Source organism: Rhagoletis zephyria, unplaced genomic scaffold (genome assembly GCF_001687245.7).
Source record: "Rhagoletis zephyria isolate East Lansing unplaced genomic scaffold, Rhagoletis_zephyria_1.1 Rzeph_scaffold_00092, whole genome shotgun sequence".
Lineage (NCBI taxonomy): Eukaryota > Metazoa > Arthropoda > Insecta > Diptera > Tephritidae > Rhagoletis > Rhagoletis zephyria.
The window spans coordinates 62,899-84,068 of record NW_016157176.1 but is presented as its reverse complement, the minus strand read 5'-3'; the positions used below and the strand labels follow the sequence as shown (position 1 = coordinate 84,068).

At 37.8% G+C, this 21,170-nt stretch overlaps 4 protein-coding genes across 8 annotated transcripts in view; 2 read left to right on the top strand and 2 right to left on the bottom strand.

Annotated features, from left to right (window-relative positions):
* LOC108375128 (zinc finger protein 91) overlaps positions 1-4,054 on the top strand; it is an 11,254-nt gene extending 7,200 nt beyond the window's left edge. The window contains exons 2-3 of the mRNA XM_017631222.1: positions 3,077-3,274; positions 3,353-4,054. Of these exons, the coding sequence (XP_017486711.1) occupies positions 3,077-3,274; positions 3,353-4,002 (848 nt within the window). The 3' untranslated portion in view covers positions 4,003-4,054. The remainder of the gene's footprint in view (positions 1-3,076; positions 3,275-3,352) is intronic.
* The window catches only part of BBS5 (Bardet-Biedl syndrome 5 protein), a 19,828-nt gene extending 4,885 nt beyond the window's left edge, over positions 1-14,943 (bottom strand). For 2 of the 5 annotated variants that reach the window (XM_017631167.1, XM_017631199.1), the window contains exon 1: positions 14,224-14,943. In XM_017631167.1, the coding sequence (XP_017486656.1) occupies positions 14,224-14,278 (55 nt within the window). In that variant the 5' untranslated portion in view covers positions 14,279-14,943. The remainder of the gene's footprint in view (positions 1-14,223) is intronic. The other 3 variants (XM_017631174.1, XM_017631182.1, XM_017631190.1) reach the window with 3 other exon arrangements.
* On the top strand, positions 6,040-19,010 carry Ccdc39 (Coiled-coil domain containing protein 39). The gene is made up of 10 exons (XM_017631211.1): positions 6,040-6,722; positions 6,797-6,944; positions 7,017-7,588; positions 7,669-7,998; positions 17,033-17,134; positions 17,235-17,462; positions 17,530-18,100; positions 18,170-18,335; positions 18,410-18,762; positions 18,830-19,010. The coding sequence occupies exons 1-10, from the start codon at positions 6,477-6,479 to the stop codon at positions 18,922-18,924; spliced, it is 2,811 nt and encodes a 936-aa protein (XP_017486700.1). The 5' UTR covers positions 6,040-6,476; the 3' UTR covers positions 18,925-19,010.
* On the bottom strand, positions 18,925-21,170 carry atms (RNA polymerase II-associated factor 1-like protein antimeros). The gene is made up of 3 exons (XM_017631156.1): positions 20,967-21,170; positions 19,901-20,867; positions 18,925-19,842 (listed from the first exon to the last, which is right to left on the bottom strand). Exons 1-3 carry the CDS (start codon positions 21,032-21,034, stop codon positions 19,081-19,083), a joined length of 1,797 nt encoding a protein of 598 aa, XP_017486645.1. The 5' UTR covers positions 21,035-21,170; the 3' UTR covers positions 18,925-19,080.

Genomic DNA, 21,170 nt, shown 5'->3' with positions numbered 1-21,170 from the left:
AAATGTCAAGAGTTTTTAAATCATTGAAAAATTGTTATTTTTTAACCGACTTCACAAAAAAGAAAGGCTATCAATTCGTCAGAATATTTTTTTTATGTCTGTAACCGCATAACTTTGGACAACGTTAACCGATTTCTATAATTCTTTTTTCTTGTTTTCTTTTTTTTTAAAGTAAAGGTATTACCTCACAGGTGGTGCCATACTAATTTCGTTTAAATCCGATCATTATATCATAAAGAAATTAATAATAATCTTAAATTTGTATATGACAATTGAAGTCGTTTTGTTCTTTGCTTAAAAATTACTTGTTTAACCGAAGTAGAAGGTTATCAATTCGTCGGAATATTTGTATTTTGAACCACGCGTTTTTCAGGTGTACGTGGCGTATGAGCAACTTTATTTCCTGCTTGTTTTTCATACAAAAAATCTTTGCGTATTTTCATTTGACCACTATTATTTCTTTATTTATCCATCGATTTTCTTCAGTAGTAACTTGATTTTTTTTGCAACAGAACAGGCTTAAGCACAGATGCAAAAATTTGGCACAGAACCTGTTATTTTTTCAATTTTTCTTCAGTTTAACTTTGATTTTTTTAATTTTTCCATTAAAAAATAAAAAAAACTGGAATGATTAATTGATCTGTCAAAAACTATAAGTCCTATCGGAAAGTGATGTATATGTGGTTTATGGAAAATTTTATTAGCCTTATTTCATATTAAGATTGTTAAATTGGTTCGTAAGTTATGCGTGATTAAATTGAACCAATTTTTGTTTTAAGCTGAATAACGGTAAATTGAAAATATCTCGAAAACTTATAATTAGAATAAAAAATCAACTAGATTTTCGGAATCAGCGAGCAATTCTATATAGAAATTGGATAGTGGCATCCATTGAACATTTTTGCTGTAACTCAGTGTATTTAACCGTTACATATATTGGAGACTGCGTTTTTATGATAAATTCAAATCATTTATGATCTAAAAGATTAAATTTGAAAATAACGTTTATAATATGATCCGGAAAAATGGTTAAATTTGTTCGGAAATATAGAAATAAATTTTTAGGGGTTAAATTATGATTTTTTTATAAAGTTCATAGCCGTTAGGCTCACTGGTTTCGATGTCACGAGATTGCTAGCACCTCGGCTTGAAAAATTATGAACCATTGCAATAGCAAGTTTAGGGCCGGACCATAGATACCCACATCTGTTTTTTTCTTTCAAGCTTGACTTGCCTATTCACTAAAAACCATTAATTTAGGAAATTTCTTTTAGAATAGAATCAGAAAAAACGCATCTTAATAGCCGCCGGGATTTTTCCTAAAAATCTGTCTGATGATCGTTGTTATAAATGGATACTGTGACCGAGAGGTTGGCTTTCCACCTTTGTAGTTCATTTAAACTGTAAACCACAGTTCTTTGGAAAGATTTTGCGCACCAAACTACAGAGGTATAAGTTTTTTACATGTCTCGAGTGGCTTTACTAAAAGTTTGTTTTATGTGACAGTTACAACTCTACCACATATCAAGGCTGATACCAAGATATTTGACCTCGTCGGAGTAGTCAGTTGAGCACAGTCTGTGCAAGAGTGACTGAACTTAGGTTTGATTTATAACTTTTTGTGAATAGTACAAGAATAGCTTCCTGGCCCTCACTGCGACACCTAGAGCTGCGTTCATAACGTCTGAGAATACTGCAGATTTTTTAACGACATCATAAACACATTCAAGTAAGAGATTGTCTGTTTATCACGAGAAATTTAAGAAAGGGAGAAAATCCAAGGTTTCGCCTAAGGATGACCTAATTTGAGAAAAAATTGTACCGAAAGACAAGCAAATGCATATAAAAATTTAAAATATGCTTTCACATAAATACCATATACGAGTGTTGGCGACACCCAACTAGTTTTCTGACTTGGTAGATATTAAGTGCCCAGCAAGGACTACAATAAAACTTGTGATATAAGATTTGTCGTTTTCTTGTTTTTGCAAGACAACTTCGATATTTTTTTGGCCAAATGTAGTGGTCGAGGATCGGCATAAATCGTTAAGCCAGATATGGAGTTTTATTCAAATGACTTCTTAATCAGCAATAACATGTTTAACTTAGTTTTGAATTTGTTCTTTGGGAAGTCAAAAAGCTTGCCATATCTTTTCCTGATTTCAGAGTGGGTTTCTACTTGTTCTTTCTAATCTCCAAAACTCTTCTCGGAAGGCGTGTGGTCCTATTGCAAAGAAGAGCTCGGCACCTATGATGTCCTGGAAAGCATGTCTGCCTCTTTGGTAAGTTCAAGGTCTTTGCGACCCGGAACTCTGAGAAGAAATATCCTGTTGTTTGCCGCTAAGGCGCTTTGGTCTCTGTACTCACTCGCGAACCGAGTATTTCTTGATATTTTTATCATTCCAGCTGCCCCTATCACTAGATATATTTTGATGCCATTGAGTAGGATTTAGGTCAGGGGTAGGTGAGCCCTGGGAGTATGATTGTTAAAAGTAAAATTATTGTAGCTGTGGTAAAAAAAAAGCACCTAGCTGGCTTTTACACATACACCCGCGATGCTCTCTACCTGATTGTCTGTGAAAATGTAGATGTATCCGGGAAACGTATAGCACTTTTATAGTTATGTGACCCAATAAATAGTCATTAGCTTGGTCTTAGATACACAATTTTATTTATGTATGCGAAAAAAAGTTGCGTTACCTCTAACCCACGCTTCCATTTTGGAACTCCCTGCACTATATACGTCTGATTTGGACTCATTCCTATCGGGAGGACGAGTAGTAAATTTCATTTTGGCAGAGTAACCTGGAGCACAATAATCTATTTCAGTGGGCAATGCAACGAGTTGGGTCATAATTAGCCTATTACCTAAACTGAAAAGCACAAAGCTTGGCTATTTGTGGTTCCACAGTAATGTTAAGTCTAAAATATAATCAACTAAGGCATTAAATGTTTCCCATCAAAGAAAACGTTGGCCAATGCTCATCTTACCAGTATATGAACGACGCTGTAGGCAGCACAAAAAACACTTTTATGCATTCAACATTAATACGAATTTCTCTGTACATACTTTCAGGTGAGATGCCCTACACTTGTGAGATTTGTGCGCGCACTTTCACCTTTCAGCAATCTTATCACAAACACCTGCTATATCACAGTAATGAAAAGCCACATGTCTGTTCAACTTGTGGACGAGCTTTCAAGGAGCTTTCGACTCTACACAATCACGAACGAATACATAGTGGAGAAAAGCCGTTTAAGTGCGAAGTGTGTGGTATGTTTTTAAGTAAATATTGCATTATAAATTTGTAAGACACAACCTAATTTTCCCCAAAACTTTCATCTTCTCCAGGAAAATGTTTTCGACAACGTGTCTCCTTCTTGGTTCATACACGCATACATACTGGCATTATGCCCTACAAATGTGATGTGTGTCAGAAGAGCTTTCGCTATAAGGTCTCCCAGCGAACACACAAGTGCCAACCTCCGACATGTCTGTCAGACGAGGTTGATGCTGTACCGTTAGAAGGTGAAACAGGACAGAGTTTGAATAAGCAAGCACATGATCACACCACTGATGATATATCGGAAAGCTTCATCAAAGAATTTTTGGAAAATACTAGAGTACATACGGGTGATGCACAGAATTCGCCAGCCAGCGCCGAGATTGCAGCCATTACCGCTGTTAGCGATTGCAATGGCAACGTCGATGAGGCGCTACTCACCAAAGCTATCGATGATATAGTCGTGGAGTCTTGTAATAAAATGGGTATTGGAAATCAAGGTAAACACTTGTCACCTTCTAGTATGCGTTCTGCGGTAGCACCGCCGCCGTTGGCCCCCTGCAGTGATGATTGCAATTCACCAACACAGAAATTGCAAAACATGAGGTTGTATTCACCACAGCTGGAGTCAAGTATGGGTGGTGTAGTATGTAGTGATAGCGTAGATAACATATTTCCACGATTTCTTCTGGACGATGTTGGAAGCAATATGATGTAAGATCAAGAAATACATATTTATACTAAAAACTAAAAAGTTACGAAATCGATTGTAAATTTTGTATAAATCTATAGCTAGTTTAATTTACATATTTTAAATAATATAAACTAGACAAATATAAAATGAAACCAAGAAATGTTAAAATTGATACACTGAAAAAATGCTTCTCATTCAAAACTCTATACTGCCTTAAGTACCTTCAGCTATCCGAATGAGGTTCTTGATCGCCGGTTTTCTTAAGCCTGAAGGTTTTTGCAAACTGTTTTAATCTCTGTTTAGGTACGAGTAGTTCACTACACAGAACAAGGTTAGGCATATGGATGTACGTTAGGGTGGTCTAAAAATGCATGTGAAAACTAAAGTCTGAATTTTTATGCTCTTACACCCCAGCATCGTACTATAACGAAAAAAGTATAACCTTATGTTAATGTTATTTTAAAATCAAAAAGTATTTAGAGGTCGCTGAAAGCGCTCAAAGTTTTCCATGTATTTCGTATGGAAAAAAAAAACAACTTTTCGTAGAAATGGTATAGAATTCCTAAAAATCAATATTTTTCGATCGGAAGACTCTGTTTCTCTTTAGGAGATTCCCAGTAATAATACCCAATTGTTTATTTAACCATTTTTTCATAGCCACTACATTTTATAGGACCGCCAAAAACCCCAGAAAGTGCAATGGGTGCAGCAATAAAAAATCTTTAAAGAGTGGTTAAATTTTTGCAGAAGGAACTTTACTTCTCAGTTCAAAACACACATAATTTTCCTTCGATTGAACGGTACAATAGTAGTTATCGTAGGATTATTAGTTAGTCTGTTATCTTCCCACGATTTTTGAGTGATACCTAGGCTTGTTGCACCCGGTTGCTGATGGTTTCTTCATGCAGCTCGNAATTTTCCTTCGATTGAACGGTACAATAGTAGTTATCGTAGGATTATTAGTTAGTCTGTTATCTTCCCACGATTTTTGAGTTATACCTAGGCTTGTTGCACCCGGTTGCTGATGGTTTCTTCATGCAGCTCGGTTACTCAGTTTACCAGATCATTCGCGTACTCTTGGCTGTTCAGTATGAAAAAGTTCTTCTACAACCATAGTACATAAAAGGGGAGAGAGTACACCCCGGCTGGGGGCAACCTCGTGCGGCTGTTATCGATTCAGTAGTGTCCCCCTAATTCAATGCCGCCTTTACGTGTTCTTACCCAAATCCCTTAAACCTTTAAAATTTTGTTATCTTTGGCTTGATCTCGTTGATATATCCCTACCTAGAAACTCTCTGGTTGATGGAGATTTTTTCGGATCTACCCAAAATCACTTCTAGTATTTCTTTAACCATACACGTGGTTATCTTCAATGCATATAAATATGCTCGATTTCCATACGTCTTCAGTAGATAGGTTGATTGCCTTAATTGCCACCTAGAGCCTCTAGAAAAAATTTGTAAAGGATCTGAGAAAGCATTTATCAACTGATTTTCTGCATTCATCGTTGGAAGGAAAGGTTAAATTGGCTATTAAAGCAGGTGGACGCACATGGAGATATTTAGCGCACTGGATTCTCTTTGGCGAGTACGGAAACTAGTGAGACTATCAGAAATCAAGGAAGTAAATATTCGGCTGGATTATTGCACTCAGATTTCTTTAAAGAACTGAGTTGAGTATGGTGGAAGGTGGAGCTTACTCCATAGCACAGTGTGTGTATTCACCAAGAAGGATATAAATATTTTTTTGAGTATGTAGAAGGATAGTCGGCCGCTGTGGTGTAGTGGCAAGCAGTGTGCGCTTTCACTCCGCAGCGCCTGCGTTCAAGCCCTGGTTAAAGCAACATCGCAAAAAATATAGAAAAATGATTTTTCTTAACAGCGGTCGTCCCTCGGCAGGCAATGGCAAACCTCCGAGTGAATTTCTGCCATGAAAAACAGCTTCTCATAAAAATACAATCGCCGTTCGGAGTCGGGGTAAAACTGTAGGTCCTTCCGCTTTGTGTGACAACATCAAGGCGCACGCCACAAGTCGGAGGAGAAGCTCTGCCAAACACTAACATATGTGTAAGCGCCAATTTATTATTATTATTATGTAGAAGGATAGGTTTTCGAAAAAGTCCCGCAAGTAAATAGAATGCAGCTCCTGAATGTATTTCATAATAAACTGTTTGCCTGTTGATAAGTTGGAGTAGCAAAATTGGGGTTGTTTTACAGACTTATCCACATATTTGTAGTAATAAACATGTTGCTATAACGTAAACTGTTATTGATAAAACGTAGAAACGCAATGAAATAAATCATTTACCGAATTCAGTACTGGATTTCCACTTTAAACATCATGCAACATTTGATAGTCGACTATTCCAGCCAAATTATAAAACTTTCTCTATTTTTCTTTATATTTGTGACTAAATAAAAATAATATCCAAACTATTATTGTTATTGTAAACGTGAAATAAATACAGTTGTCATAAGTTTAACGGTGCACTAGGAATAATGACGACGGAGGAGGAGTCTCGAATACAAGATGATATTATTCAAAAAGCGATGCGGGCCATGGGTTGGGATCCCAACTCGGAAATACCCATGGCCAATAAGGAAAATTTATGTATACTAGCCGAGATGGAGCAAATGGTGGAGGAGAAGCTACAATTGTTGGAATCCAATATACAAACAGAGGATCGTTTAGAGAAATTACTGCAGCATTCAAAAAATGCTGAAATGTGTGTAAATCAGAATTTGGTAAGCGGCGGAGACTCCGTATCAGCATAATTAAACAATAGAAGTACATTTGTTTTTATATAATTTGTTTGTAGAAACTTTTGCAAGCGCATCAATCGGAGGTTCACACCGAGGCACATCTCTTTAAAGTAGCCGAGCGTGTGCAGTCCAAATTGAAAGTCGACATAAGGCGCATCGATAAGGAGACTGAGAGTTACAACGAATATGTGAACACCACAGAGAGTAAGACCACTAGCATACTTATGCTTACTTCCACACTTACTCACTTTAATTCTCCCATTCATTTGCTTTCAGAGGAACTGTGTAGACGAAAAAATGCCATAGATGATTTGACTTCACGCGTAAAATGGGCCAAAACGGTGTTGCTCGAATGGCGTGACGCAATGGAGGACACCAACAAGGGTTATCAATTGATTGAGAAATACTTCAAGGAAGATCAAGTGTTGGCGCGACAGAAGGATGCACGTCGGCAGCTGTTGCATAACGAATGTGAGAAACTTCGCAAAGAGCTGGTGAAATTGTATGATGAACAGAAATCACTGGAGCAGAATATTGAATGTACAGCAGTATTATATCGCACGGCGCATATGGAACGTCGCCAAATGGTAGAAACATGGAAGCTCGCCGTACAGCAGATGTTGCAGCGTGAACGCGACGTACGACACAACGAAGTGGAATTGAGCAATCTGAGGCGGGAGGCGGAGTGTGTGCTGAAGGAAAAAAAACGTTATGATGCAAATTTGGATAATATTATAAAAGATAATCGTGAAGTGGAGCACACCATATCGGTGCTGAACGAAGAAACTTCGGAAATTAAAGAGCAGATACAAAAATTGATCGATATGACGATTTTGAAGGAAAATGAGGTACATACATACATACGTACAGCTGGAATGGGCTTGCAAAACCAATTCAATTAACAAGCATATATTTTTTCTATTTTGAGGTGGAACTGCTGCAAAAGGATCTACAGAATCTTTCAAATAAAGTGCAACAACAACGTATGGAGAATCGTAAAATGTCTAAGGAGAAAGATAAACGCACCAAAGCATTAGAAGATCTGAAAGTGTTGTTGCTGAAACTAGAAAGTCGTCTAAACGACATGACAAATAGGCACATTAGCGCCGAGCAGCGTCTACAAATGCTAGAAGAGATGAACGATGCAGCAGAGAAGTCGCAAAATGAGATAAATAGAGAAAAAATCCAACTAAATGGCCTAATCTATCGGAGTCAGCAGGATTTACAAGAGTTAAAGGATGAAAGCAAAAGATTGGAGGTGAGTTAAAATTAAAAAAACGTGTGAGTATTAGAGGTTTACGCCGACAGGCCTTGCGGCGGCGGTGTGGTCAACTTCAAATAGAATTGGCGGCGGCGGCGACGCCGGCGCGTCTGGAAACGCCGGCGCTACTGCCCATGACGTAGATTCCAAAGAGCCATGAGGCTACTAATCTTATCATGTAATTTCGTCAGCGTTAGGCATTCACCAAGCCAATTCAGATTTTAATTCTATTTAATTTATTCATTGAACTAGTTTTAAGTTTAAATTACGATGGACGAACAGAAGACGGTCTGAGGTCTACACCCTGCAGGAAATTCATTCCGATCTTCCTTTTACTTGTCCTCAACGCGTTTGTCAAAACGCGTTTAAAGAAAACAATCTCCTTCAATACTCCTGCATTACTTGTCAACTAGTTTCAAGCTAGCTTTTTGTAGATAACTACAAGTTATATATTTTCCCGCAAAAAAGCTAGCTACAACTGGGTTATTTTTTATCAATTGATAATTTTTTTCTGCAGGACAGATCCGTATGTACTATTTAAATTTAAAGAAATAAAAAATTTTAAAAGTGAGGTTATTGGGATAATTTATGTCGCCATCAATAAATTTTTGCAATATTCTTATCAACCGTTATGTTAAGTTACGGAGTTCTTACGATTTTTTGCAGATTACATATTGAAAACAAGGTTGGTCTACTTTTTTCCAAAAGTTTAACCCATCAACTCGAACCAGAACGGGTCTTTTTGACCCACTGTTTAAAAAAATGGATCTATAATGTCCACTAAATATTAAGCGCCAAATTTTTCTAAGGAGAACCGAATGTAATGAAAAATAATACTAATTTTTACCAAAAAGGGGGAACTTTAACCCTTTGTAGAAAACGTTGCGATGCGAGGGAGCAAAACCTTCCTGGGAATGCTAACGTAATTTTCACACAGCCACCTAGTACTTGTATTCGTATGTGGGACCCCAGAATAAAATAACTTACGAATGTAAAAATTAGCAAAAAAAGTGTTTGCTCTTTATTTAAAGTCTGTTTAAAATAAAAAAAAATACTCAGGAAAATCAACTTGTCTTTGTTTTATCTCTAATAATTGAGGAGTTAGATGGAATGAGTTAGATGAACAGAAGCTGCTTCGGTTAAAACTTCTTTCTGAGATATTGGCGTTAAAGTTTTTGATGTGTTATAACACTATTGTTGTTGTAGTATTGGAAAGAGTTGTCTATTGCGGAACAAAATCGTTAGATTACCAGTATTCGACCCTAATTTAACTGTAATAAATAAACGCATTCGATCGAAAAATATGTTACTTATGTTTTTTCTGAGTTACGCTCTTTTTGGAAAAATAAAGGAGATCATATTCTTGTCCAGTGGCCCAAATTATGCAAAAAAAAACTCATTTAAAAAAGTAATTTTCATTTCGTAAAATTGTGTTTTTAAACGAGTAGTATGTATTTAGTTCCTTCAAACGATGTATTTCAATGTACATACATCATGAAAATTTTGTACAAAATTCCTTAGGCGCCGAACGCCGCCGCCGCCGCGCCGATATTTTTGTAACTCGGCGGCGGCGAGTGAGGAATGACAAAAATCGGCGGCGTGGCTCGGCGGCGTATACCTCTAGTGAGTATGAGGTATGTACCTACGAGATCTAATGTGTAAACATCTGTGTACGGTTTGGCAGAAGATTAGACGATTCAGATACATACATACGTATGTAAATAGGTTAGGCAAGATATTAAACATAAATCTCATTTATTTTATTCATGCTGTCGGGACCAGTGCACGTCTTTTTAACTGACTTCCACAAAAGGAGGAGGTTATCAGTTCGTCGGAATATTTTATTTTATTTTTTTGTGTATGTTACCGCATAACTTTGGACCACGCCAACCTATTTCGATAATTCTTTCTGCATCGGAAAGGTAGTGTCTCAGAGGTCGTCTCATACTAATCTGGTTTAGATCCGGTCATTGGATCATGAAATATATATATTTATATATATCGAGCCCTAACCGCCAAAAACGCGTAAGCGACAGTATGTTCGATTTTATGCTTTTGACAGAAATCGATTACTTACGAATTACCGTTACAAAGTTATAGCGAAAGCAAGTTTGGCTTAAGCGCTCAATTGTACTCTGTTTACATTTTTTTGTGCACCCAAAGTGTCGGTTAAGCCTTTTTCTCCGTGAAAAATTTGTCATTGTAGAGAGGAAAACGTTAAATTTTTGTGTGAAAGTTTTGTAGCGTCTCTATTTTTCTTCAAAATGTGGACTTTTCAAAAACAAAGGTAAACTAATTTGCGGTAGATTAAGATTTTTAATTAAAAGGATAAAAATGTAATACATGTACATTAGACTGCATCACCAAAAAAAGTTGCGGTTTTTCCGGCGGGATTACAAAATTTATTATATTTTAAGACGTTCACCAAAATATTTGCGAAAAATATTAAGATTTAAGTCAGCTGGACCGATTTGAAAACACCTCCAAAAATGGAGTGTTTTATGAATAAAAATAGTTTCGTAAAGAACTTTTTGAAAAAAGTCTGCTCAGATGACAAAACAGATTAAGCTTAAAAAATCTGCATAAAAATAATTTAAAAAATTTTCAACGGAATCGTAAGAATGAGATTTTTAATGCTGTTTTTTTACTTTTTTCAAAGATTGATTTACGAAAAACTTGAATAACTGGGCCAAAACTATTCTGATTTAGACTCATGGGATCTCGGTAGAAAGGTATTTTCACACTGTTTTTATTTCTGTCCAAAAAAATATCATTCGTGACGCAATTTTTTTTTTTTCAAATACCAACACATCTTAATTCAACTTTGAATGACGTTCGTTCATCCTACCTTTCTCTTTCATCCTTTGAATGAGTTTATTAGCAAAGAAATGAAAAGGGTGAGAAAATACCTTTGCACCGACACTTCTTAAGTCTAAATCAGAGCAGTTTAGGCTCAGTTATTCAAGTTTTTCTTATACCAATCTTTGAAAAAAGTTAAAAAAAACAGCATCAAAAATCCCATCATTACGATTCCGTTAAAATTTTTTTTTAAATTTTTTTTAAATATTTTTATGCAAATTTTTTAAGCTTAAACCGTTTTGTCATTTGAGGGGAATTAAAAAAAAAATTCAAGAAACTATTTTTATTCATAAAAACTCCATTTTTGGAGGTATTTTGAAATTGGTACAGCTCACTTAAATCTTAATATTTTTTCGAAATATTTTGGTGGACTTCTTAACATATAATAGATTTTATAATGCCAATGGAAAAATAGTACCGATTTTTTTTGTATGGGGAGTGATGCAGTCTAATGTACATATATGGTGTTAAAATACTTGGCTTTTGCAGAACTTAACTAAAGGCGCACTAGTCCCATACAGCGACACCGATTCTTCTGAAGAGTTAGTTGAAGAGGAAACTTGTGTAGGAAGACGAGATTGGAAGACGCCGAAACCACTACCCAAAAGACTTCTACGGAAGAAACAACGTAGTACTGCCGTAAGACCCAATCCGTGTGCTAATACAAAGTGAGGAAATGCTTGCGCCGATAATTTCGCTGAGAACCGGCGGTTACAATTAAATGAACACTTTTGGGGGATGGGCAATAAGAATCGTCAAAAGGCATGGCTGTTATCTTGTATGAAAAGGGGCAACGTTAAAAGAAAAAAAGAGTAGAAAATAGCAACAGGCGCTTCAGTTATGATTACGTTATAAATTACAATAACACAAGTACTAAAGTATGCCAACAGTTTTTGCTTAAAACACTAAACATAACAAAAAAAAGTGGTTTCTTGTCATAATAGGACTCCTAAGCATAAGATAGCTCTCGCAAATTCGTTTATTGAACAACTACCAGCAGTTCTATCCCATTACTGTCGAAATAAAAGCAACAAACTGTACCTTCCAGAGCAATTTCGCAACGTATCAATATTATACAAATGCTATAGCGAACACTTAAAAAGCATTAATAAGCAAACAGATCAGTTATCCCTCCGGATGTTTCGACAAATCTTTCAAAGAACGAGATTTGTACCGTAGTTTTCCAGTACTTAAAAATAGTGGACCAAAGAAAAACCCATACATCCATCAGTTTATACTGCGACAGTGGTGCAGGTCAAAACCGGAATAGAGCTATGCTTGCAACACTTTCATTTTTCTTAGAAAATTCAACTAGTATTCAAAAGATAAAAATTACATATTTATTACCAGGCCATACAATAATGCCAGTTGATTCCGTACATAGCACAATCGAGTCGTTTATTCGCAATAGGAATATTTGGGCTCCGAGCGAATGGTACACTGTCAACGCGAGGACTAATCCAGCTGGTCATAACTGTATGAATGAATCATTCAAATTTTAAGAACTGGAAAGCGTTTTCACTAGCAGTCTTTGAGCCTTCATCAAAATTGTTCTTCAAAACATTGCGATCTGTGGAATTAGTAAAGAACAATCCTAATGTTGCGCTGAGGTGCGGATACTTTGAACATTCCAAAAAAATTGAATATACAAAACGCAACTCCTTGTTACTAAATAAAGGACCTTCAACTATATACAGTAGTTTACAAAATATTTCATCTATCAAGTATGCAGATTTGAAAACGCTTTGCGATAAAAATATAATTCCACAAAAATTCCATAGCGAGTACCTTAACCTAAAACATAAGTCATTTATTAAAGATTCATTACAAGAAACTGATGAAGATGACGACACCGAAGTTATTTAGTTTTTATAGCGAACTATTTTAATCATTAACGTATGTATTTGTGTTGAAGAGTGGTTTTCTTAATAACCACAATAAAAGAAATGAGGTAATGCCATCAAAATGGTTTTTGTTAATGCAAAAAATATTTTTTTTTAAATATATCTTTTGGCTTAACCGCCGCAATTGCATGCTCCAGTCTTTTTTTTTGTGACGACAAAAAGGGCGAAAGCGACAAAATCACCTGTTTCATTAAAGATGGGCAAATAAAACCACCAGTATTATATACCTAACATCAAACTTAACTTGTTCATTAACCTTCACGTTAGTATCTACAGTTATTGCAGTGTTAATAAGAAAAAAACGCCTACTGAAAAATTTACTTTATGTCGCTTACGCCTTTTTGGCCGTTAGGCCTCGATATATATATTTTTTTTTAATATGAGAATTGAAGTTGGTTTTTTTTTTGCTTAAAAATTACTTGTTCATAACCACTTCGAGAATAGTTCAGGACTATTTGAGGATAATTTCGTGCCTAGTTTGGAACTACCATGAAAGGATTCCAAACTAGTCCCAAAACTGTCCTGAATGGTTTTTAAAAAGTCGTGAACTTATCGTGAACTTGTTCAAGCCTTGAAACAGTCCTTTACCAGTCACAAAATTATCTCGAACTATTTCATAAAGGTATTTGGGGCCCGCTGTGGTGTAGTGGTAAGCAGTAAACGCCTCCACTACGCACCGCATGGGTTCAAGCCCTGGTCAAAGCAACATCGCAAAAAAATTAAAAAAAGGTTTTTCTTAACGGCGGTCGGCTTTCGGCAGGCAGTGGTAAACTTGCGAGTGTATTTCTGTCATGAAAAACAGCTTCTCATTAAAATACAATCGCCGTTTGGAGTCGGCGTAAAACTGTAGCTCCCTCCTCTTTGTGTGACAGCATCAAGGCGCACACCACAAATTGGAGGAGAAGCTCGGCCAAACACTAACATATGTGTAAGCGCCAATCTATTATTATTATTATTATCATTATTTCATAAAGGTTGTTCAACTAGTCCAGAGCTAGGCCCGAAATTGTCGAACTATCTTGAAGTGGTCCTAAAATATACCTAAACCAGTCCGAAATAGCGCCGAACTAGGCCAAAAATAAACCCGAACTAGGTCCAAATTAGTCCTGAACTAATCTCAAATTGTTCTGAAATAGACCTGAATGGATTCAACATTCAATTTCTTACGTATTAAAAAATTGTCTAAGGGCCGCCAGTTTCTCAATGTCTGTGTCGATCACGTCCATAACGATGTTTCACCTGTAGTCGGTGTTAACCAGAAACTGGTAATTAGAAATTTTTTTACTAGGTAAGAGGCCAATGTGCCGAGCTTTGCAGCCAGGGCGTCCACGTAGAGAAAAGAGGCCGTTAGGAATAAAATCTGACAAGAGCTTTGAATATTATTTGAAGCTACTATCGATTAATACTGCACTGACATTCTCCCAAATAGTTCTCTCAGATATCAATTTTTTCTACATACCCTCTGATGCTGTCCACGTCATGCATAAGCTGGATGTGATTGAAGTTCCTACCATCCTCCTTCCGCACGGCAAGAAATAAATTAGTTAGCCGGCATCCACTGATGGGGATCGTAACGCTTCGAGTCCTTTATCATAACGCGGGATACTTTGTGAAAATGGTTCTCCCACATTTGCTGGTGGTGGTGGACAAATAAAGGGAGGAACATTTACTTTTACGTCACTTTCTAACAAAGAAAAGTTTAATGTGTTCATTTATGAAAATAATTTCGTTGGTTTGCCATTGACTGCCGAGAGGTGAACGTTAATAGAAAAATACTTGAATGTTGGAATAAGAATCGAACCTGTGCCCTACCGAGTTTTAGGATGCATGCTCAAGCACTAAGTTACGGTGACCGCTTCTCTGCTAGTTTCAGTTTCTTCTTTGGCTGGTGAAGTATAAGTTGAAATCTCTTCAGTACACAGTAAATATATTTCCCCGGCGTAGTCCTATAGGGTACCACCTCTTCTCTCTCTTATATTGTTTGAATTATTTTTTTTTGTCTAGTGTCAGCAAAGGGTCAAATCAGGCTGGCCAATCTATTTGCTATCTCAGGAAGTAAAGTAAAGAGGAAATAAAGTTTCTCTATGAGCTTAAGTAATGGTCTGATTATGCGAACTTTGCATAACTTCGCACAACTTCGCATAAACTTCAAACTGTAATTTCGTATGTACTTTGTATCTAATTTGTATGTATTCCATTACCCAGAAATTAGCAGAACTTTTAAAAACTTAGCGATCTGTTGAGTTTAGATTTTGCTTCACATTTTCTTAAGTTACATTTTTATTGCATTGGTACAAATGGTTGTGCGAAGTTATGCGAAGTATGCATAATCAGACCCGAACGCAAATTCTGAGATTTCTGCATTGAGGAAGAACAGAAGGACGAATCTTGGTAAAACTTTTGCAACAACATAGAAAAAAACTGTGAAGACAACAGGTTGCGAGTATGAATTCCATCCAGAAGCCTAACGGTGACAGGAGACATCATGTAACAGAATGCTGGAGGTTCTTATGAGCACTCACTTCCCGGCGTGCTTTGACGATACCTCCGATAATTCGCGCGTTCCAAGGAACAAGTCCTACCCAGGCAATACCGTTACGAACATCGTAATTTATGATAAAGTCGTAATTTGATTCAATGTCTCTCCAACCCTACAAATCTCTGGGAGTTGATGGAATCTTTCCCGCGGACCTAAAAGCATCTGTGCCCTCTGCTTTATCAGATTTTTACAGCCTGTCTAACCCTAACTCACATACATACCATACAAGTGGACAAAGAAGAAGGGCCGTTCATGTGAAATCGAAATATTTCAGGCCTATAAGCCTCACTTCGTTTTATTTTGAAAATCCTAGAGACAATCCGCGCAGACCCCGCTTAATGAAATCGTATAGAAGATTGAAAAAGTACTGACTATAAAGAAATACAGGCTGGAAGTTTCTCTAAATATCGAGCGAGCCTTCAATTATGTCTATCCTAAAGCTGTTATTAATTCCCTTTCATAGGGTGGGGGTGCCCCGGGGACTGATGGATTTCGTTGGCCTCCTGCTCGGAAAGAGACTTATTATTTCAGAACTGAGGATCGTTCCAAAATTAAACATGTAACAAGACGCACTCCCCAAGGGGGGTTCTCTCCCCTCTACTCAGGAATCTAACCATTGACGTCTAACAGTTATGCTCCTTGACTGTGGCATGTGACATTCCTGGCAAATGCTTAGCCGACTAGCTTGCAAGGAGAGGGACGGAAATATCAACTCTGCTCGGGACATACCTCTAACCTACTGCATACACAGATTAAAGGCTGAACTCCTTGGGGAGATAAATACCATGTGGGATGTGGAATCCACATGTCATACTACGAGGTAAATTTGACCAAAAACTGATGTAAACCGATCCTTAGCTCTCACTCAACTTGACCGCTCCTCTCTTAGATTAATATTACGTATGGAAAGAGGTTGGGATATCCAACTAAAGATTTTTGCCGCAATATTGTAACCGCCTCAACAGCTACTTGTCCAGACTTGATCCCGATATCCATAATGAGTTTCCGAAATGTGGATACTCCCCACATGACACCAACCCCCTCTTCACATGTCCGATCAATCCCACTCAGGTAAAACCCCTCTCCCTCTGATCCAAATCCGTCGAAACAGCTAATTTATTGGACCAACCGTTAGTTGAGCTTGAGGACAACGATTGATGGATAAGTTACCTATGCGAGGCTTAGTAGGGCCGTTACAACAACAACTACAACAGGAAGAGGTGGATAATATTGGACACTATCTCTTTTACTGACCCGCCCTAGCCAGATGGCGCCACCACTTCTTCAACAAGTACTTTTTCAATTGCTTATTGCCCTGAAATCAACGAACATTCTAAATTTTTCCTGCACGGCGGCGACATAACCTAGGTATATCTTAGAACTATGGGTTTCTTATTGCAATAGTATTTACTTCCGCGAGTTTATCTTCGCACGCATGAAATATGCTTGGATACTTTCTAATTGGCGGCTGCCATGGTCGAGCGGTTAAACCATTGCATCCAAATATCTACGAATGTATCAATTACAGTTTGAGTGTATATATTATGCATAGCTAATCGGATTCAGAAATGTCATTTTTCTAGATTTCACAAAAACCGGACTACGAGGGATTCCCTGTAGCCGAAGTTGGAAAATATTTAACTTAAATATCCTTTAATTAAAACCCTAGTTAAATGTCAATACAATTTATCATTCATATCAACTATATACCTATATGTATTACTTGTAGGTCTCCAACAGCGGTTTATCGGCAAGCGCTGCAACCGTCATCAAAAATACGAAGAAAGAGGAAAAGGAGCTAAGGCGCATGACGGAGGTACACTACGAGGCGGTACGTATTTTAGCAAAATTTTTTAAAGTAAATACCGTTCTAGGCTTTGCAATTTTAACTAATCTTTTTCTACTCATTGAATTTCCAATGATTTCTTAAGGCGTTCAAATGCCTACAATTTGAAAGGAAAATCATACAAATACAAGGTGGAGATTATGATCCGATACAGGAGGCGGAAGCACAGCAATATTTGACTAAACTAGAGGCTCAAAACAGTGCTTTGCAGCGACGTTTGCAAACAACCGAGGCACAGAACAAGAAGCTAGACTACAATATGCGCAATTTAACTGATGTTTACAATGCCGATAACAAAAATTTGCAAAATATGGTGAAAATAATGAACTATTAGCGTTGAATACTTTTAAAATTCACTCCTATTTCTACTTTTTATGCAGCTTTTTGATATAAAAGAGGCACAAATGTATTGCGAGGGTGGCGTTAAGCGTCTCAGTATCGAGAAGAACAAGAATCAGCAGAAGATTGTCGAGTTAAGTCTCTTGAAGATGCGCATCAAAGAGTTCGAAAACGAGATGGTGGCATGCGAAACTAACACCTATAATTTGGGCAAACACCGATTACAATTGAATCGCACAATGAAGGATCGTTTAGTGGAGATCAAAAGCCAAATTGATTTGTTGAATCTGAAACGTAAACATTTGAATGATGAAAGAAGCACATTGCTGGCCGATATCGGCGAACGTACGAAACATATTGATGTGCTGCGTGCCCGCTTCGAATTGACTTCCAAGCTTATGGGCATGAATGAGGATGGCACTTTGGTTACAGCTACCCAACTGAAGGTGGAAGCAGCGCAAGAGAAGCAAATGCTTTTGGATGAGGGTAACAACTTGAATGCGAAGGTCATCAAGGCCGAAGAGGATATTAAAGCAATGGAAAATACTTTGATGCTGCTGAATAATTCGAATGACTCCTATCGAAGTAAACTGAATAAGAAAGTTGATGAAGGTGAATTTTACTTAGAGAAGTTTTAGAGCCATTAACAATTTGCTGCCTTTATATCTTATACCATAACAGATCAAGTTTTGGAAGAAGTAAAGCAATTGCAATCCAACTATTGTCAAGCCTTGACCCAACTTAAGGCGCTGCGTAGCAAGCATCGACAAATAGAAAAGGATAATGATAAAAATCTTGCACTATGTGAAGATCTACAACGTCAATTAGAGGTTTTAACCGTCCGAAAGTAGGTGCAATAAATTATTTGAATCATAATTATTTGAACTCAAAAAACATTTATTTTTTATTTTTTCTCTACAGCCTGGAAAATTTTGAAATGCTAGAGAAATTGCAAAAGGAACTTAGTGATCAGAAAACCAAACTTCAACGCGCTGAGCGCGAAGTCAAGAATTCTTTGAAAGCTGTAAAAGAACGTAATTTGGGTAAAGAATTTATCGCAGGCTATGAACGAGAATTAGATTTACGAGAGCTGGAATACCGCAACTCAAGCGCGCTTAATCAACTGGCTGATATGGCAGAGAACGATGATGATATTGGTCCAAAAGTGATACGCATTATGTTGGAAAAGGGTTTGAAGATGCCACATTTACTTCAGAAAACGCGCAGCTTTGCTTCTTGGCGCAGTGATTTGTCGGAAACGTCCTCCTCCAGAGGTTTGCTATTTTAAATATTTCCAAACCCTAAAATAAATAAATTAATTAAATTCGCATTTTTTCACAGAAATACCCATTTCCACTACACGTTCCACGACGTCGGATAGCATCAGCGCAGCTATACAACCATCTGTTGTTTCTATTGATTTTACACAATCTTAATGTTGCTACCTCTAATCTATTTGTATTGGCGGCTTTATTTTTTTCCAAATAAACCTTTCCATAAATTACAATTACTCAAATAGTATACTCCATTCGAAAATCGTAAAATTTAGAGCATATGCCGTAACTTTCTTTATTTCAATTTTTATGTAGTATTTATTGCTCGGCTTCTGATTCACTACCGGAGCCGCTGCCGGAACCACTCGGGGTAGCACTGCCTGAACGTGATGGAGTACGTGATGCTGAACCGGAGCGTGATCCAGATGCGCTGCGAGAGCGTGAACGTGTGCCAGAGTGGGAGCGTGAACGCGAACGTGCTGGGGTTTTTGATGGTGAATGTGATTGCGAGGCGGAACGGGAACGAGAGCCAGAGGGCGAGCGTGAACGGCTTGCAGAACGCGATTGTGAGCGTGAAGCCGATCGAGAATGTGAAGCGGATTTATGGGAACCAGCTGGAGTGGCAGAACGAGATCGTGATGGTGATTTAGATGCAGAACGTGATCGAGAATGTGAGTGAGCTGTCGAACGAGAGCCACTACGACTGCGACTGCCTGATTTGGATCGCGAACGGGAACGCGAATGGGAAGCGCGAGAACCTGAACCTGAACGTGAGCCAGAACCGGATCGTGACCCTGAAACAGAACGAGATTTCGCATGCGATTTAGAACGTGAGCGTGACTGGCGATCCTTGGCCTTCTGTGCAGCTTCGGCATTATCAATTTCCGATTCCTCTCCTTCACCGCCCTGAGTGTCTTTATTGGTCTCATTATCGTTTGTTGCTTGCGTAGTAATTTGTTCCTCCTCTTCCTCTTCTTCTTCCATTTCTTCCTCTTCCTCGTCGCCGGGTGGTTCCAGTTGGCGCTCACGGTAACGTTGCATGCGATGCTCATTGGAGTCAAGTGGACGATGTTTTACCACCTTGAATGAAGCAAGCATATTTAGCACTTTATATTATTATTCTAATAAAAAATCTTACTAATTTGGTGTTGCTTGGCTGTTGTCCTGCTTTCACACGGCGCTTATTGAGACGCACACGTGTCTCCAGCTCATTGTAGAATACACCATCTTGACGTACAACGAAGAAGTAATTTTCTTCGTAACCCTTAGACGCTTTACTTTTAACATTCCAGTTATATTCACGTGCAATTTTGTACTCGTAATCTTCATCATCCTTGTACAGTATATTTTCGGTAAAATCATTACGTCGCTTGTCTAAAGTCTCCTCTGTGGGTAGGAAATAGGCAACGAATTGCTCGCCACTTTCGTCCATCACACCACGAATCATGGCTTGTGACATCTCCTCTAATTGTGCTGGTACATTCTTGCCAGCAGGTGCCGGATCGCTGTCGAAAATAACCTGGGCACATGGATACTTCCAATTCTTGAAATCTGGATACACAGACAGTACTTCGACGGGTACCACATTCGGTTTGGAGTAGTGCTTGGTGATTTCTTGCTTAGAATCGTTGAATGTTTTCTCGATAGCCTTAACTTGTGCATCACGATCTAGGTACAAGGTCTCCTCACGTAGAGACTTCTTAACATTGTAACCAACCTTAGCTTCTATATTTTCAAGATTTTGCGGTTGGAAGCGCGTCTGTTCAGTCGAAATATATTCTGATTTACGCAACCACGAAACACTACGCGAATGCTGGCGAGAACGCATCGAATCATGTGGCGTGTGCACATCTTCCTCCAGTAGTCTTTCGTCGGCTGGGTCAAGTTGAGCATATGGATCGGCTTGATAAAGATCGCGATTAATTAAGTCAATTGTAACACCTAAGTCATGTTCAGTGAGCACTTCATATTTATAGTTGCGCTCCAGGGAAGTGGGATTATATTGCACAAAGCGATTACTGTCAAACGGATACTGCAGAAATTTCAAGTCAAAAGGGATGTCGGGCAAACTATTGCCGTATTTGACGCGGCAAATTAATTCGGATCTAACGAAATTAGGTTTTATTAATTTATGAAAATGAATACGAAATATGTAAAATTTGTACAGGATTTTTGCACATTTATGTATGTATGTAGGTACTCACTTGCGTTCAGCCGGGCGAAGCGGCCGCTTGTCGGCATTTACCGTCGTACTAATGATAGTTGGCGGCATTTTTTACTTATTTTGTTTGCGGCACCTATGCTCAAGGGTTTGCAGATTTTACTTTATTGCAAAGAACAATTAATGTATTTAAATTTTTTATAAAATTCACAAAAACCACGAAACACCCAGAAATGAAAACAATAAA